This window comes from Bactrocera dorsalis, chromosome 3, assembly GCF_023373825.1.
Source record: "Bactrocera dorsalis isolate Fly_Bdor chromosome 3, ASM2337382v1, whole genome shotgun sequence".
Classification (NCBI taxonomy): domain Eukaryota; kingdom Metazoa; phylum Arthropoda; class Insecta; order Diptera; family Tephritidae; genus Bactrocera; species Bactrocera dorsalis.
In genome coordinates, this window is record NC_064305.1 from 4,573,427 (window position 1) to 4,592,895 (window position 19,469).

The following is a 19,469-nucleotide window of genomic DNA, read 5'->3' on the forward strand; positions in this document are numbered from 1 at the left end:
TGTTGTCTTCCAAAGCTGGAATAGTTGCTGGCTTATTTCTGTAGACTTTAGACTTGACGTAGCCCCACAAAAAATAGTCTAAAGGCGTTAAATCGCATGATCTTGGTGGCCAACTTACGGGTCCATTTCTTGAGATGAATTGTTGTCCGAAGTTTTCCCTCAAAATGGCCATAGAATCGCGAGCTGTGTGGCATGTAGCGCCATCTTGTTGAAACCACATGTCAACCAAGTTCAGTTCTTCCATTTTTGGCAACAAAAAGTTTGTTAGCATCGAACGATAGCGATCGCCATTCACCGTAACGTTGCGTCCAACAGCATCTTTGAAAAAATACGGTCCAATGATTCCACCAGCGTACAAACCACACCAAACAGTGCATTTTTCGGGATGCATGGGCAGTTCTTGAACGGCTTCTGGTTGCTCTTCACCCCAAATGCGGCAATTTTGCTTATTTACGTAGCCATTCAACCAGAAATGAGCCTCATCGCTGAACAAAACACGCGCGCGAAACACATTTCGAACCGAACACTGATTTTGGTAATAAAATTCAATGATTTGCAAGCGTTGCTCGTTAGTAAGTCTATTCATGATGAAATGTCAAAGCATACTGAGCATCTTTCTCTTTGACACCATGTCTGAAATCCCACGTGATCTGTCAAATACTAATGCATGAAAATCCTAACCTCAAAAAAATCACCCGTTATATGAGTTTCGTTATTAAAATCTATTGACGGGCACCCTTAACTCACTCAAACTAGAATACTTAAGTACTTTTGGTTCACATTGTGAATACCCATACTGATTTATTACAAAGAAATGTATTAGGTTTTAGTAGAAAATATATACATACAGGCTAAAAAGGCCTTCTTTAAAAACAGTTGGATACATTTTTTCTCGCAACTGAATGATTCAACAAAAATAGTTCGAATAATATTTAATTTTTCCTATTTTCAAAATTTTAATTATTTTCAATAAACTTAGGCCCGAGAGAAAATAATAGTGACATTTTATTTTAATTTTATATTTCGTTTTAGTCTGCAAAATCAATATACAATATTTCAGATTCAAAAGTATCAGTACTTTTCCATTAAGGTTAAGTGATCCATTAAATCGTTGTTTTCTTTTCATTTACATACGTAATCTACATACATACATGCAGTTGAAGGCAGATAATTGTACGAGATAGTTTTGACACGTGTTTATGCTTTCTATATACATTTTATTTTGTTTTACATTTGTATAACTTGAGTTTTTACTTTATCTATTCCGCACATTTCTATCACCATCTAGGCATTGCGCTAAAACCGGCAAATAATCGTCCAAGAAAAAGTGCCAACTCGGCGTAAAGCATCACTGTCAATTTTTTTATTAATTATTGCCTTTTATCATTTTTTATAGCAGGCCTGAGCACAATTGAAATCAATCTTCTCGACTTCACTTAATTCAAATGTTTTATTTGTTGCCTTCCGCGCTTTTTTTCTAAGAAGTTTTTCTAGCCAGTACAATTGTCGAATATGTGTCTGTGTATGATATATGTCTTTGAGTTGGTGAAAAGAAAAAAACATATCAGCTTATAGCAGAACATGACAATCCCCCTTTTTTCTTTAAGCAAACTTTTATCTATTGCCATTGTTTACCCGTGTCTACCTGTGCCCGCTGCTCTAAAGCGGTCAACGTAATTGGCAATAAAACGACTTAAACCGTGTGCCAAGCATTGAAGCCGAAACGCGCTAGAAAACAGAGGTGAGAAAAGGTTCAAAGTCTATTTGAAATAAAAATCAAAATAACGATTATTAATTCGCTTTGCTTGTTTTTTTGACGATTCCGCTGAAAAATTAACATTTTTAAATAAAAAGCAACAAATTTATTCACTTTAAAGCGGTTTAAGAAATATATTATGCATATAAGAAAAAACCTCACAAAAAGTTAATTGTCTTAAAATGCATGCGAGTATGAGTTTTTGCTGCAGCTCTATTTCTCTTTTTCTGATTTTGTATGCATTTTATGCATTTTACTCTACTTAATTCCCTGCGGTATCATTAAATACTCGTTAAGTTTTGCATGAAATTGCAACAACGTCTCTGAGTCAGCTTCCGCTTTTGCTTGCAGGGGAAATCGAAGGGTACCCCATAAAAGCGTTGTCATCACATATGACATTGTATATACGCTTATTCATATATATTCGTAGTTTAGGTTAGTATTCAAACTAGCTTATGTTTATCTACAAAAAAGTAAAGGCATAAGATCATCTAGAGCAATTCGAAACCGAATTCATGGATTTTTGCCATCGTGGTCACTGATTTGTGACACTGTACATTGCCTTTGTGAAACACTACTTTCTTTCTCGGCGATTTTGTCCTTCAAAAAGTCCAAGAAATATATAATGGTCACTGCTGATAGTCTTTTCTTCTGCAAGGTAGCCAATAAGAACTAGGCCATGCGATTCCCAAAATACAGACACCATAACCTGGCCAGCCGACTGTTGCATTTTTCGCCGCATTGGAGCGGGTTCCTTGTATTCAGTTCACTCGGCTGACCATCGATTAGACTTCGGACTGAAATGATAGAGTTATGTTTCATCAATTGTCATATATCGACGTAAAAATTGAAGTTCGTTCTGCTTGAACACCTCCAAACACTACTTCAAATCATTAACTCATCATTGGTTTTGGTCAAAAGTGAGGTCGCGAGACACAAACTTAGCACAGAGCTTTCTCATACCCAAATATTAGTAAATGCTATGATTTACAGGTTCATTTGATATCTTTAGACTGCCACCTACGTCGAACAACTTCCCTTTACGGTCAGCTAAAATTATTTTGTGGAATTTTTTTGATGTTTTGGCCGGTAACAACCTCTTTTGGTACGATTATCGCCTTCGGTCCTCGTACAAATTTAACAAATACCTTTTCAACTGTTGATTTCTCAGAAAAAAGATCCAGTTAATATTGATTAATTAAATCTTGGCCTTAAAAGTATTTTTCCCCCAAAAAGCAATATTTTAACGGGCGAAATTCCTTTTTATTATTTTTTTTCACAGTAACGAATGTTACTTCACTCTAGATGATATAATTCACAAACTAATAATTCGAAAGCTGTCGAACTTCTATACGCGTCTTTTTAAAATTGGGGTTGACTAAAAATCATATGGCTTTAATTCTAGCAGCGCCATCTACATATGTACCAAGCTGCGGACCATTAGATCATGAACTTTAATAACACAGATCCTTTAATCCATTATAGCAGTATGGTCAGGGGCGAAGGATGGCGGATGATTTTACTGTCAGGAGCTCTCTATCATCAAATCTAGCTTCAGACTTTCTGACTATTGCAGTGTCTTCCCAGCAGAGGATTGCAGCCATTAAGGTAGCGGTAGACAAATTACTCCTGAGAGCAGCCTTCTTCAGAGAAGTAACCATTCACTCAGACAACTGAGCGGCGATACTAACCTTGAACCCATTAACAGTGCGTTCAGTGTTGGTCGAAGAGTACTTAACCACGCTATCAATAGGATCGAGTGTTTTTAGGATAAAACTGGTATGGGTTTCGGGCCACAACGGAAACGCAGGAAATTAGAAGGCTAATGAGCTAGCTAGGAAAGGCACCCTAGAACCGCTGTCGATAGCATAGGAGAGGGTCGGCGCCCCCGTATCCTCTTGTGTTCTACTACTAGATTACTGGGTTTCGCGGAAGCTTGGCCAACGCTGAGCCACCATCGGTACATGCGCCGTCGCTAAAACCTTTTGGCCCAAGATAGATTGTAAAAGATCTAGTGATCTCTTTGCCCTCAGTAAGGCTAACCTTTTTCTAGTTGTGGGGCATGGGCCATTGCCCATGCTGTAGGGTAGAGAATCCCACCAGGCACCATCTGCAGCAGCTGTATGGAAGAAGATGAGGTGGAAACAACTCGGTTTTTCCTTTTTGACTATCACGCGTTTGGGAGGTCAGGACTTGTGAGCGTATAACTTCAGACAGCTCACTGGCGGGAGTGAAAATTAAACGCTTGTGCACATTTTTATCGGCTGCTAAGCGTTTCGCTAATTTATAAGTTCGAATACAGAAGTTCTTCCTTTCTACGGCTTCACGAAGGACTACATGTAGTACTCCGAGTGAGATCTTTGATCAGCTAACCTAACCTTGTGTTACCTTCGTCATAGCTGCGATCATCATGTTAAAATCTAGTTTTAAGAGAGTTTTGTCAAGCTCCCAAGAATAAGACAGACTTTCTCTAAAATTTAAATTCAATTTGTTTACAGTTTGAAGAGAGATAATATTCGGAACGGAGTGTGGAAGTTTTTAGAAGTGATTTGAATGTAATATTCAGCTAATAACGCTTCACAACTATTTTGATGAGACAATAACAGCTTAAAGTACTAACAGTTTTTTTTTTCTGTAAGTTGACGAGACTAAAATCTGCACATCATTGTTGCACTTTATTGTAATATGAATAAAGTAATTAGTAAAGTTCTAATAATTATTTAATTAACCAATTAATTGAGTCCAAGACAATGCGGGATTTCCATATTTTTTACGAAGCGCATTATTCAAGTTTTACGGAGACGTGACGTTTGTAAGATACTAAGTGCGGTTGAACATCTGTAGACGTTCTGTTGTTGATTGCGCAAGATCTGGTTATATGTTTATAAACTAGTTTTTCAATTGACCAATATTCTATTCACTGAAGCAAGATATGTACATATATGCAGTACTAATCTGTTCTGCTTCCCTATATTATACGCTATGACTAAGCAGTTTTATTTATTGTCATTTATACATTGTTCTTGCTTATCGCACATTAATCGCGCAATTAAATCATTATTAAACAACGACGAACGCATAAAAATTGATGGCATCGCAGCTACTTAGAGAAATGATCGTAAAAATAAATTCACTATCCCTCTACTCTACAGCTACATACATATGCATATGTGTATGTATGTTTATCAATTTGAAGTGGACAGCAGAAATAAATGCCCATAAAAACCTATTCAATTTGCATATCGATTGCTAATTAAGTATGTAGATGAGTGGTGACTGAAAAGCAACAAACATGCCTCATTTTGCTTGGCTAACTAAATGATTGATACAATATGAAGTAAGATTAATTCGAAATTAAGTCTGCGTCAGTGCTAAACATTTGCATATAGCTCACAACCAGAATATACTCGTTCACCCAAATATGTCTGATTTGTGTCATTTCATTGAATTTTGTACCATTTTAATAACAAGCAGCTGTATAAATAGTACAATATATACATATGTACATATCATGCATATTCATATTTGAATTCGTAAACAGTTAGTTATTGAAAAAGTATTCTAATGGAACTGTGGAAATATTCAATAGATGACTAAGGGTTAAATGAGGTTTTCAATTAAAAAAATAATGCGCCTTTACAAAAGATAGCTCAGCCATGAACAGATTGTTAATATAAAACTTAGCACAAATAGTACTCCCGATGTGTCTGAAGTTTGCTGGTCCAAAATGCGCGAAATAGCTACTTGTATATAAATATTGTCATATAATGCTGAATATAATATGGGATTGGGCTTAGTGTGCATGATATACAAAATTTTACGATTTTCGTGTCTTCAGATGACTTTGTTCCACATAACCATATTTTTTCAAGAATAATGCGGCAAACTTGGATACAATCACGCCATCTACTATATCTTTATATATCATTTATGAAACGATATGTCCCAGTATTGAGTGATATCGTTCCAAATCATTCCCTAAACCTCAGCTTGTTAGCGCTTAACAAATGTCAGTTAATCAGGTTGACTTGGCAGTAATATTATCGATAAGGTATGCATAGGACATTAGACACATAATAGCTAATATATTACCCATCAGACCACTAAAATTTTTAAAATTAAGCGCTGAAATTTTGTGTATAGTGCGCTTGTCTTCGATCTCCTCGAGCGTTGCTGGTTCATTGGATCAAATCTTTGATATAACAATCCTCTCTGAGAAAATAATCCAGAGAAGTTAAATCGCATGATCTGATGATCTGGCGGCCATTTGACTGTTCCATTTCTCGAATTTAACGAGTCGCTAAATATAGACATATATAGACGTGAAACATAAGACGACACACCGTGTGTTGTTGGCGTTAGATTATTGCGTTTTTCCCCGGTTTGGAGCGGGTTTATCGTGTGCAGTCCACTCGGCTGGCTGTCGATGGTCTTCGGAGTGAAATAATGGACATTTAAACATCTCTAAACACGGCTCCGAATCATCAACCCGTCGTTGTTTTGGTCAAAAGTGAGCTCGCGCGACAAATATTCGTGAATGACAAACGTTCAGTTGATGTCTCTAGAGTGCCTGCTATCTGTAACAACTTCACTTAACGGTCAGCCAAAATATTTGGTAGACTTGTATGTGGAAACTCGCCATGAAGTTAAGTTTTTACTTCAACCTATTTTTTCCCTTCAAAACCCAATATTTTTCAACACGAAAATCTCTTTTACCCATTATTTCACAATAACGAAAGTAGCTTTACTCAAAATGATAAAATTCACAAACTAATAATCCGACAGCTGTGAAATTTTATGATTTTTAAAGGTTAGTGCTAACTAAATATCATACTGATTTAATTTTGATAGCGCGAGCTGTGTGTGAGGCCGAGGACTTTTCAATTGATCTGTTTTTACAGAATATATATGTATGTATCGGTATCATTTTATCCAAGTTCGAAAGGTTTTTCAACCTTGCTAAGGTAATTTTAAGTCTCGACAGTATAATTAGTTAGTAAACAATGTTATATTCACCTTTTCGTAGACATACGAATACTGATTATTTTCCTATCATTAAACGTTAATATATTTGGAATTGAATTTAATGTATTTTTAACAAAAACGTTAACTTTGTCATTAAATCAGATTAATCAATTGCATTCACAATAGTCCCGGTGAGTACAGAACGTAATACAAATAAGTATATAGGCAAATATTCTCGAACTCATTATTTTAATTTATATGGGACAATTAGCTTAATTTAAGTGCTCAAATGACACTTGTCAGCAATCAAAATAAAACGAAAATTTTCTTGAGAAAATACAACTTTATTCACGTAAATTCTATACATAATGCCGGTGCACTATAGAAACATTTCCAAACAGTCTATATAAAGTGCAACAGTTGTAAGCTGAAAACTAGAGCAAGCTTTTCTTGTCTGCTGAAAACCCTAAAATAATCACCATAGTCCACTAGAACCTAGAGGAAATGAAATCGTATATTTTGCTAGTCGCTTTAATTTCACTCAGCGCTGTCGCGGCTCATCAGGTAAGAGGAAGCACAGACGTATACATCAACAGAACAAAATATTATTATGTAAACAAAACTCCTTTCCTTTCATTACTAATTTCTCAGTTAAAGTCCAATAAGTCAACCCAAGCCCACCAGTTCTACGAGGATTGCTTGAAAGAGTCTGGAGCAAGCGCCGCGCAGTTGGATGCTTTGAAGAAGGGTGATTTCAACGCGGTCGATGATAAAGCGAAATGTTTTCTAAAATGTCTACAGAACAAGAAAGGAATTCTAGAAAATGGCGTGCCAAATGAAGCAGCTATCCATAAGGTAATGACGCCGGCGGTTGGTAATAGTCCACCAAAAAATACGCTAGCCAAATGTAATGGCTTGAAGGGTGCCAACGAGTGTGATACCGCCTTTCAGATATATAAGTGCTATCGGCAAGAGCACGTTGGCTTGATTTGAATCTTTATTCTCAATACAATATTGTAAACGAAGCTTAAGAATATTTAAAATAAATGCATTCAATACAACACAAATTTCAAACTCTCAATTGTTGGTCATAATTCTAGGATTTATTTAGCTACTGAAACAGTTTTCACGAAATCATTTCACTTCATAATACATTTTTGAAACAATGCTTGCTGCTTTATCAATAATAACTTCAAACACCCAATTTGGCCAAAGCGCACTTTTCAAATTGATATAGCCTGTCACATCCGCTACTGCCTTTGACCGACTCGCATGTACCCAGTGCAGCAGCTAACTTAGATGTATCCGTAATGCCGCTAACCTGCGACATGTATTCGAGTGTTTTAGCCGCATTCGTTTTGCCAGCAGCGTCGATGAGACCAAGTTGTTTGTAGTAGCAAAGCTGGAAACATTTCAGCGCCTCGGAATCGTTTTGAATAAGTTTACTAATGACAGCAGCGACTCTAACTTGATTGGCATCGGTGGCCGTTAGCTTGGCCTCCGCGATACATGCTTCACGAGCAGCTTTATCATCGGCTGCGTGGAGCTATGATTTGAGATTTGAGAAGTAATATGAATTTTAATATAATTTTAATACAAATTTTCCTGCAAATTTTCAGACTTACCTGTGTTATAGCACTGCAAATGAATACAGCAAAGAGCAGTTGATATAGACCATAGGATTTCATTGTGTTGCTTTTCAAATACAAGTGATAAATTTCTCGCTGAAATATGCGCTTTAAATAGTGGAAAATTTAGCGCCAAAAAACTTTATTTCAATTATTTAACCTTCCTTGTTTTTATAGGAAAAATGTTGCTATTAATTTATTCAATTATTATTATGGTAATTTAATTAAAACCAAGCATTATCATTTAAAGCCGAAAAAATTAATTGCCTGAAAATTCCGAGAAAACCATGTAAATTTTTTATGTTAAACAGTTAACTGAATTTGATTGAGTAATTATAAGCTGTAGCTCCCAAAAACACGCTGTGAGTTGAATCACACAACAATTTGGGGCAATGGTGCAAAGCATTTCGCGAGTTAAAGCGGGCACAATCTGAGGCTCACTTCTAAAGTGTACTAAAATTCTAAAAGTTGGCTGATATATTGGAATATTCAATTAACGAAGGTTGTACGCGGAAGTTTCAGTCTTAAAATTATTGTAGTTTCGAACTGAACGACTTCCTTGAACCACGTCTCAACAATACTTTACCCGATGAAAGATCCGCCGTTTATAAAAATTTAGATTTTTAGGTGAAAGCAAACATCTGGTAAACTTTTCTATACAAAAAAGTAAATATCGCCTCAATTCATCTTTCCTTTTCGATTGATAACGATCAAGAAAAATTGGAAAGCAACTTATTATGAAAAGTAGACCGATAGGGACAGTCTATTGCCATATATCATAGAAATATAGATATGATGCACCAAAGAGTCGAAGTTATTAAAATTTACTACCGAAATTCGGAGTCAGTGGCCTCAAATTTAAGAGGGCTGCGATCAATTTTTGGTTGCCATAATCGTACTTTCAGATCAACAATTGAGCGTCTAGTAGATAAATTTGAATCCACAGGTTCCCGTATTCCCGTGCTGATGAGACAAAAAAGTACCCTTAGTGTCGAGAATATTGTAACCGCATGAGGAAGACTAAAATCAGTCTCTCATATGTCGTTCTCAAGCCTTGGTCATCCCCGTGACGTCATTGTGGCTGAATGGTTTTTCAATAAGAAAAAAATGTGTTATTGGTCAGACAAAAATCCACTTGTGCTCCATAAGTCATCATTGCATCCCGAAAAAATTACGGTTTGGGGCGGTGAAGATCAAGACCGGCTCGTTACTGTAAACGGGAATCGCTACCTCTCAATGATAACCGATTATTTTTGGTCTGAATTGGACGGTATAGACTTAGACAATATGTGTTTTCAACAGGACGGCGCCACAAGCCACATGGCGAATGTCACAATCGATTCATTGAAAACCAAGTTAACTAAGATCTACTTTAGTAAAAATATTTCAATTTTGAAAGAGTTCATATTTTGGAATCAACTACTTAGTAGCTGAACGGCTATAAGACTTAAAGCCACACGAAAAACGAAGAACAATTTGTTTGAGTTTCTGAACATTGAAATCGAAATCGTGCAATCAACGAAGCTTTTATTCTAATACACATTAGCTGAATTTTATTGCAAATATATATAATAATATATATAAATATATATAACAGCCTTCTGACTAATCATTGTGCTGTTTTTTACATCCATATTACTGCTTTCAAACTATTCTCAACTAAGCCGCAATCCAATTTTGCAACATTTCTCTGAGCTGCACATCTGCATCCACCAGCTTCAACTTCTTTTTCAGCTGTTTCATCAACTTTTTGACTGCAAAGTCGTCAGTTTTGGCGTTCTCCTCAACAGTATATGTTGACTGCGTTGTCTCTGTTTCCTCCACAGCGTACGTTTCCTGCGTAGTCTCTGCTTCCGGTATTTCTTCCCCTCCCGCTTCTTCCCTTTCGCCAGGATATGCACTCTCCAGCACTTTGCGTATACGAGCCTCCTCTTCAAGTGTCTTCAAACGTACGTAGCATAAATGCATTTTGTATAAAGATTCACATTTATTATTTGTATTTAGATTCATGCATTCCTTCACCAAATGGCGTTCACGCCCGACAATAGCATACAGCTTCCCGAAAAGTTCCTCATCCATATAAACACCTTTCGAGATTAAACCTAATTGTTCGTAGAGACAGTAGGCGAAGCATTGCAATGATTCGTCAGTTTTTCCATCACTTCTGATAGTCAGCGGATCTTCGTAATCTAACGCATTATTATTGACTTCATTTATATCCGCTTGAGGTTCATAAATAATACCATCTAATTCGGTTTCTTCAGAGACTAAATCGTCCTCCTCCATGTCATATAAATTTGGTAGTTCTGTACTCGTATAATCGGTGGTGTTTAGTTCAGGATCGCGAGTGAGCAAACTCAGTCGAAAACGATGCAACTCCGCCATGGAGAGTTCGGTTTCTTTCATACACGAGCGCAGTACAGCAGCGGTGAGTGCGGGTCGCGCTTGTTCTTGCTGCAGTTGTCGTTGGTTTGTCTCCAAAAGCTCTTTACGTCGTTCCACGTTCATTGCTAGTGACATGTTCATGGAGATCGTAATGGTGCGTGACTGTTGATGAACTCAATATTGTTACTCGGCTGTGTAGAGAGTGTTAAGTTATCTCACAATCCTTACCTTTGCAGTTTGCACTGTGGCGCAGAGCAAGACAGCGAGTAGGCTTAGTGTATAATACATAGAAAATTCGGTGCTTTATTTCTCACGGAAAGTCTCCCCAAACGCATTTATGCCTTTTGAAGTTTTTATAAAAAATTTATATAAAAATATACACCATGGCGAGCTGTCGGTAGCTTTTATAGGCGCACCGAATTACGTATAAAATTTAGCGATCAAAATCGTATTGATTTCTTTATAATTACAGTAATTATAATTATAGCTAAATACTTTGGTTTATGGTTATGTATTTGGATAACTTTACGCTTCAATGGAACGGTTTAAGTCTATTATTTTGTCATTATAGTCCTATTGTTAACATTCGTTTAATATCACACTTTAACCCACGTGTAAATTGTGAATTTCAGAAAGAATCCAGTAGGTATTTGAAATCCCCACTCGTATTTACCGCACAAAATTTTGATACTAACCAAGTTTTATATAAGAAAATTAGTAAAAGCTTATCCCCATTGAGCTTAATGATAGTGGCCGCAAGTTTGGACCAAAAAGAAAATGCTCTACACTGCTAGTTAACTGTAGAAATATGGTTTTCTCCGAACTCAAGACATTATATATTTTTAGCGAAAAGTTTTCAAAGCTTTAAAAGCTTTCATGTTTTGTATAAATTATGGCTATTTTTGGTTGGCGCAGCAGTTAGGTCTTTTGCGTTAAATAAATAAGCTTTCACAAAATATAGGTGAGCTTTCATATAAAAGCTTTATAGGTATATAAACTTTCATGTAAATCCTTTACAGGTATATAAGCTTCCACAAAAACTTCGTAAGCTTTCTGAATGCAAGATGTGAATATTTTTGTTCGCAGAAATATTTAGGTATTTTATGTAAATAGTTTTAAACTAATATTCATGAAAAAGCTTTACAGGTATTTAAGATTTCACAAAAAAGAGGTAAGATTTCATGTAAAAGCTTCGAAGGTGTATAAGCTTCACAAAAATCGGTAAGCTTTTATGCAAAAACTATATAAGTACACATACTTTCACAAAAAAGAGGTGAGCTTTCATTTAAAAGCTTTATGTATATAAAAGCTTTCTCCAAAAAATGAGTAAGCTTTCATGTAAAAGCTTTTCAGGTATATAAGTTTTCACAGAAACTATGTAAGCTTTCATGAAAAAGCTTTATAGCCACGTACTCAAGCTTTAACGTTTGGAAGTCGAAACGAATATAATAAAAAAACTGAGTTATGCTTTAAACACTTCACAACAATTTCTTAAGAGATTCCCAATAAGCTTATAAGAAATTGTGAAAGCTTTCGTCACACTATATAGAAATTCACGGCCAAACCAACGCGCACTTTGTTTAGTTTTAATTTTATTTGTTTGTCAATACTTGTTTTCATTTTTGCAACCAATCTTGATTTGTTGTTGTTAGCTTTGACTTACGCGGATTTGTTTACTTTTGCAGTTAAATTGCTAACAACAACAGCAACTGCAACAGGCTCTGCCAATACGCCAGCAGTTAGCTCGATCGTTGTGCCAAGCTAATACTTTGGCTTTAGCCATGCTCATACACACTCATGCACCTTCATACATACACTTTCATACACACGCACAGATACACCAACACTCGTGCAAGCGCATAAAGCAAAGCCTTGTGCATTTTTAAGTGCGTTTTGATTGAGTTTTGTTGACATTTCGTTTCATTAATTGTTTGCTTTTCATTTTCGACGACATTACGTGGCACGCCATCAGCATACCGTTGCCACCATCACCACCACCGTCTCAACGACCACGCGCATTCTGCAGCAATGCGACTCTGTGTGTATTTACCACAAACAAGTTTTTGCCATTGCTTTCACTGCCAATGCTTTTGCTTCTCTGCTCGCTTTTTCAAAAGTGGAAGTTTACAATTTCTTTGTTTTTTTTACTCCTCCCGCCAATACCTTTGCATTGCCGTCGTGCAAGTGCTTACGAAAGATTTGCGGGCGGTTTGCCATGTAACGCTTATTGTTTGTTGGAGTTTATTTTCGAGTTTATTGAGTGGAAACAAGCGATTAATCGAATTTTTAATGAGCATGCAAAAGTTTATGAAAAATTTATGTCAATTTAAGCACCACCTTTCCTTCTTGACCAGCATATGCTCCCTCGTTTTTGTGTCGAACTTCTTTGTTAGCTTTTTTATTGTATTGAAGCACAAACTCGAGTTCCCAAGCGGTTTGTACTTCAAAGTATCTGAGAGATTAATATATTGGAAGACTTAGGGGAAGCTTCTAAAGACAATAACTGATATATATTTTAAGCTTTGAGAATATGTGTTATAATCTAATAGAATAGCCAAAATTTTTTATTTTAACCAACAAGCAAATATTTTATTTTCTAATTACTTTACTATCAAAGTTTAAGGCATTCAAATGCAATATTTAGACCGTGCGTCCATCGTCCACAAAAACTCCACTCTTAATGAATCTTATGATTACAATTCTTTCTGTTCCCCGTCAACAATGCGTTTTATTTGTTTTTAATTTGTCAGTATATGCATAGTCGTGTGTCTACAAACCCGAAGAACGTCGCCTGCAAAAACAAATTGGAAAAGCTATGCGTGTACTTGGAAAAAAACCGTTGCGAAAACTTGTCTCAATAGGCAGCCAATATACAGGGTAAGTTTAGGTAAAATATGCTGCAGATATATTTACTAAACAGAATTTCGAAAAATTCGTTATCAGTTAGAAAAACTTAAATTTAAAAATTTTTGTCTTTTTAAAAAATTCGAAAATATATACGAAATATTGAAAATTTTTGTATTTTTATAAAATTCGAAACAGTTAAAAAAAACTTAAGTTTCAAAATTTTTGTATTTTTAAAAAATTCGAAAAAGTCAAAAAACTCAATTTTCAATATTTTTATATTTAAAAAAAATTCGAAACAGTCAGAAAACTGAAATTTTAGTATTTTTATATATTTAAAAAATTCGAAATAGTCAGAAAAACTCAAATTTCAATATCTTTATATTTTTAAGAAATTCGAAAAAGTCAAAAAATATCAATCTTCAATATTTTTGTATTTTTAAAAAATTCTAAATAGTCAGCAAAACTCTAATTTCAATATTTTTGAATTTTTAAAAAATTTAATTTCAATATTTTTGTATTTTTAAAAAATCGAAATAGTCAGAAAAACTCAAATTCTAATATTTTTAAATTAAAAAAAAAATTCGAAAAAGTCAAAAAAATTCTATTTTCAATATTTTTGTATTTTTAAAAAGATCGAAATAGTCGGAAAAACTCAAATTTTAATACTTTTGAATTTTTAAAAAATTCGAAAAAGTCAAAAAAATTCTATTTTTGATATTTTTATATTTGAAAAAAATTCGAAACAGTCAGAAAAATTCAAAATTCAATATTTTTTGCAATTTTAAAAAATTCGAAAAGATTAAAAAACTCAATTTTCAATATTATTGTATTTTTAAAAAGTTCGAAAAAATCAATTAAAGAAGTACAAAAATAGTTTTTTTTTCAATTAGGCGCCATTTCGTAACAAATGTTTTTCAAACTTTTCATGGTCACGACATGGTCAGGAGTCTTTTTAATTTTCAGATCTTTTTTGATTTAATCAAAACTTCAAAAACTTAGTGAAATTCATATCTCTAAACTGGAGTACCCCCCTAAGCTTTTAAAACAAAGAGCGCTACCGGAAAGTTTTCGTTTAGTTACGTAGAAATCATCGAATTTGGTACTAATAAATTAGAATTTAATTTTCAAGATAATTCTTTACAATATTGGTTATTATCCTGCTTGGAACAGAAATTGTATTTTTCGTTACTCACGTTTCCACTCTTTACGGAATGCCCCCAAAAACGGCAACACTCTTTTACAAATAGCAGTAACAGTAGCCAGAAGACGTAGAAAGAGTTAATTGCGACAATGTTTATTTAGATGCGACGTGTTCATCCCATCAAATCATAAACAAGGGAACAACACACACGCACACTTAAGCGAGTTACACTCTTTAGTCTTATAAAAACGTCTACACATCAGTGAGGAGTTAGTTAGTTTTCTCTCGAAATCATTTCGCTTCACTTTCAGTGTGTTTGCCTTCACTTTTATAATTAAAATGTTTGTTTGATTGGTTTACGCGTTACTTTAAAATTCATGCTACAGATAACAGCTTTCAAACAAATATTTGCGAAGCACATATACTCACACTTTCTGTCACAGCGTTACAAAGGCGCATAGAAAGGGAATAGCTAAAAGAAATACCCTTTGAGGTGTTGCACGTTTGGTCAGGCAGCGAGCCGAATTTTCAGCATTTTTCCGCTATTAATGAAATTGAACTTGGTTGTGGTTGAAAAATTGCAAAGATTTTAATCAAATATAATTAATTTAATTGATTTTAAAAGGATAGATTGGTTAACAAGTAAACCTTTTCAATGATAAATGTGTATGAAACCGCAGTCACCATCAAAGCTGAAAGAAAAACTATAATTATGTATATAAATGGAAAATAGACCCGTATGTGAAGGTAATTTATACAATAATTAGTCGTTTTCTTAGTATGCTTGTGAGTTCTAATTAATGGGTTGTTATGATTGCTTGTTATGGTTGCTTAGAGGAAAGGATTCTGTTGAAAATCGTGGTCAATATTTATTCTGAAGATTATTCATCTTTTTACTCAGATAAGGAAATAAACAAATACCTTCCAACTGCCTGCATGGGTTCCGATCAAAACTAATATTCAAGGGGAGAACAAGAAAGAAGGAAAGATAAGTGAGAACAGCAATCGTTGATAAGCATTATCTTATATTAGAGCAGGAAGCTTTCGATCAGCAGAAATCTATTTACTTTTGGGTCACCGACTGAAATGAGTCATAATTTTTTTGTAGGCGATTCGCATAGCATGAGAGTAGTGCGCATTCCAGCTAATGTCGGAACTGCAATACTGGCCTTGAGCTCGCAAACAGTACGTACACTGAAAACTTGTCGACCAGCGTTTGACAATTTTATCATTAGCATCACTCCTTTGTGCTCTAGCTTTGGATCTATGGGCGAGCTAAGCAAGCGCTGTTAACAGCTAAAACTTGTGTTGCTAAGAGTTTCAAAGTGGAATACATGGGGTTCTCAGAACTATTTGCTCTTATGAAGGTTCATTTCGACGCCATGAAAAGCCTTGTCATTACGAACAAGAGTTATTGTTGTTGTTGTAGCGTCAGAAAACATTCCTAAAGTAATTTCGAGGAATGATGCCGAGTTGGCAAACTTTTGACGGGTAATAATCCGTGTTCGTTCCGATTACTTAGACTGTCGTGTGAATGGATGATAGGCCTTCTGTCCAATAGGCCCACGTGATGTGAGGTGACACATTTTTCGGTCGAAAATTGTCAAAACAGTAAAGAAGAAGACAAAAAGGAATCATCTGCATCTCGGTAGACAGCTTTCAGCAAACCTGGCGAAGTTGCTGGGGTTGATATTAGCCGCATTAGTAGACTCAACGCTTCTTTTATTCATAAATGAGTGGTGAGCCATATCTAGGAGTTTTGGAAATCACGCTGGAGCAGACTTCAAAGCTACCTATGTGGGTTCCAGCATCACTTTTGGTGCGAGGAGCCTATATTCCGTATTTTGAGTCTAAGTGCTATAATTAATAACCATTTTGAACGATCTTTCCGGAACTAGTACTCAAAGAAATGTTATCCACGACTCCCAGGAACTCTTTTATTTCAAGAAGTATTTTTGATAAAGAAAAATTCTAATGAGCACTAAATTCCACGCCAAAACAATGCTAAGCCCACTCCCTTACCCATAAAAGGACTCACTTATTGCATGGTACATCACCGTGCATAGATAATACGTATTGTTTTATTGCTATTAAGACATCATATAAATATAAAATTAAAGGCAATAAATTCATAATGTCAACTGTCAACAGGAAACACCACAAACACACACACACTCATACATGACAGTTTGTGCAAAATTTATGACTCAACAGTTAAACTACAACGAAATCGCACAGGAGCCCGACAAATGGAGCAATGCATGCGAACATAGTAAATAAATAGTAGCAACAATAATAATAACAACAACAACACAAAGTGGCTCACTGTATAGGCACGACATTTACAAGGTTAATAAGCAGTAAAAACGACTAATAAAAAGCGAAGAAAGGGAATAAGCGCCTAAGGACCATAAGGATAAATGGCATAAAAGTAGCTGAAAAGCAGAAAAACCAAATAAAAAAGTTGGAAATTAACTCAAGTTTCGATGAGTTTATTACAAGTCATAAAATTATTTCATTGTTTTTCATAATGCCGCATGTTTTTTGTTAGCGTTTGCGTATATGTATGTACATTTATCAAACAGATATGTATATGGACTGCTGTGTGTATGTATATTTGCTAATGTGTTTCGGTATGTGCCTGCACATATTTCACTTGTTTATTACTGTTGATTTCTGCGCTTTTTACGACTGTTTAATATTATAGCCAACAAGGAATGCATGTGTGTGTGTGTGTGCAATGGAAGGGTCCTTCTGACATAAACATAGCTAAATAATTATATTTTTTTCAAAAATCACCAAAATACGTTCATTTTTGTTTATTTATTTATTTAATAACTATAAAAAAATAAGTTAAAATTTGATTAGAAATACGAAAAGTCTTTTTCGACTTCCTTATATTTTCTGAGATTTTGCGCAATTTCGCTAAGTTGCAGGCGAGTCAAAGTTTAATAAAGCGGGTATGAGGTTGCCTCAACAACTATTTCATTGGAAAAAATATTTTTGTAAGAAACTTAATATTTTTGAGTACCACCGACTCCTTTTCTTAGATAAAAACATGAAAGAACGCTCAATCTACTACCATTTCCCCATGCTTTAAACACACAACAAAGGAGCACAAGAAGCAATAATATTAATTTAGCAAGATACATAATAATATTGCTGCTTATCGAGTAATAAATAATACTTTTATGTCAGATTTTTTCGCAAGCCAGGTGTTGAAAGCTACTTAATGTCACAGCACAGACAGCGCTGAGAAAGCGAAAGCATGGTACAAAGACCGAACTGCAGCCAGGACTTTGTTCGTGCCGCCATATACTCGCCTATATAATGGTATTTCGGTAAAACGTAATATGGAAATGCATATGATTATGTCACGCGAGAAAGTATTTTCGACGACAATTCGTTGACGTGTGATTACTCTAATCATAACACGATATCAACAAGAGCAAATGGAGTCAAAATATATTTCGTAACCAAAAAAAAACAAAAAATAAATTATTAAATAATACAGTCACAAAAAAAGCAAAAAGTGTTGAAAGATAAAATTATGCACACGCGCAAGTGAAGGAAGAAATAATAACGAACAGAAATTATTGCAAACAAATAATAATAATAATGATGTCAGACATGTGACCGCACGAAAATGCTTTGGAGAAGTTTTAGGAACGACAAAAAAAATATTGAAAAACTAAGTTTATACCGTAAGCTAATAGGTAGTAAAGTCATAAGTGTATTTCTAATAGAGATAAGTTTCTTGGGCATTCCAAAAGAAACATTAATTTAGATCCTTTTAGATTCCTTTTCTTCTTCTCTAGTCCGAGGCTGTTAGTTTGCTTTTCATTGTGGGCGTTTTTAAGTGGCGGCTTCCAAACTCACCGCACAACCCGTGGGAGATATGGTTTGCTTTCTCCTTTTAACTCGCCTTCAAATGGATGTTTTTTGGCTGCCCAGAGGATGCTTGGTCTAAGACCGGAAATCGTGAGCTACTTGAGTCATGTGTAAAATAATCGCTTCTGGACTCTCTCAAGTGAATGATACTCAGTGAATTTTCCTCACTTACTCGTATGTGAACTTCTAAACCAGACTCCATCCTCTCGTTCCAAATTACTTTCTATAAACTATCCTTGAGTTGTCTTAAAACCTCAACCGGACCTTGGATAAACAAATTTTGTGCCTATTTGAGGTATATGTCTTATCCAGAATAATATCTTTCTGTCAGTGATTAAACTAGTTATATGTATTTTTTTACATTAGAGCGGGTCGATTATTTTATATATAATCGCGTGAGCTGAAAATTGTCTAGGGATTATTCTAAGCCACTTTGCCTGTTCAGCCCGCGATTTTTAAGGATAAGTTTAAAAATCTGAATAATCGCTTATATAGGAGATATGTGATATAGTCGATGAACGATATGAACGATTCCGAAAAATTAACAATAGAATATCAATATGCAGCTATGTATTAAATGCCATTTGAAAATCTCAAAAACTGACGAGCAAATTTTTATGATCTCTAAAAAAATCGACTCAAACCCGGTTTTAGACCCATAGTCTCTTGGGCAGTCTAATCAAAGTTGTTCAGAATAATCCGTAAGATATTTCTTTGATCCCCATTTTTTTCGCTTTCTGGCCTTTACATTACTCAGCATATTTTCATTATTTTTTCTTGCCTCTAAAATAGTTCCGTACAGATGACCACACTTTTTTGGACATTTCATAATAGCCTCTCCCTCTTTAAAAACACA

General features: G+C 35.1%; 3 protein-coding genes across 3 annotated transcripts; 1 reads left to right on the plus strand and 2 right to left on the minus strand.

Moving 5' to 3' along the window:
- The first annotated feature begins 7,044 nt into the window (after positions 1–7,044).
- LOC105221861 (general odorant-binding protein 56d) lies at positions 7,045–7,768 on the plus strand. Its single transcript, XM_011198995.4, has 2 exons — positions 7,045–7,285; positions 7,373–7,768. Exons 1-2 carry the CDS (start codon positions 7,226–7,228, stop codon positions 7,712–7,714), a joined length of 402 nt encoding a protein of 133 aa, XP_011197297.2. The 5' UTR covers positions 7,045–7,225; the 3' UTR covers positions 7,715–7,768.
- A 23-nt stretch (positions 7,769–7,791) lies between these two features.
- On the minus strand, positions 7,792–8,467 carry LOC105221863 (general odorant-binding protein 69a). Its single transcript, XM_011198996.4, has 2 exons — positions 8,347–8,467; positions 7,792–8,267 (listed from the first exon to the last, which is right to left on the minus strand). The coding sequence occupies exons 1-2, from the start codon at positions 8,407–8,409 to the stop codon at positions 7,914–7,916; spliced, it is 417 nt and encodes a 138-aa protein (XP_011197298.2). The 5' UTR covers positions 8,410–8,467; the 3' UTR covers positions 7,792–7,913.
- A 1,383-nt stretch (positions 8,468–9,850) lies between these two features.
- On the minus strand, positions 9,851–11,117 carry LOC105221870 (uncharacterized). Its single transcript, XM_011199004.4, has 2 exons — positions 10,963–11,117; positions 9,851–10,896 (listed from the first exon to the last, which is right to left on the minus strand). The coding sequence occupies exons 1-2, from the start codon at positions 11,020–11,022 to the stop codon at positions 10,009–10,011; spliced, it is 948 nt and encodes a 315-aa protein (XP_011197306.3). The 5' UTR covers positions 11,023–11,117; the 3' UTR covers positions 9,851–10,008.
- Positions 11,118–19,469: the final 8,352 nt, after the last annotated feature.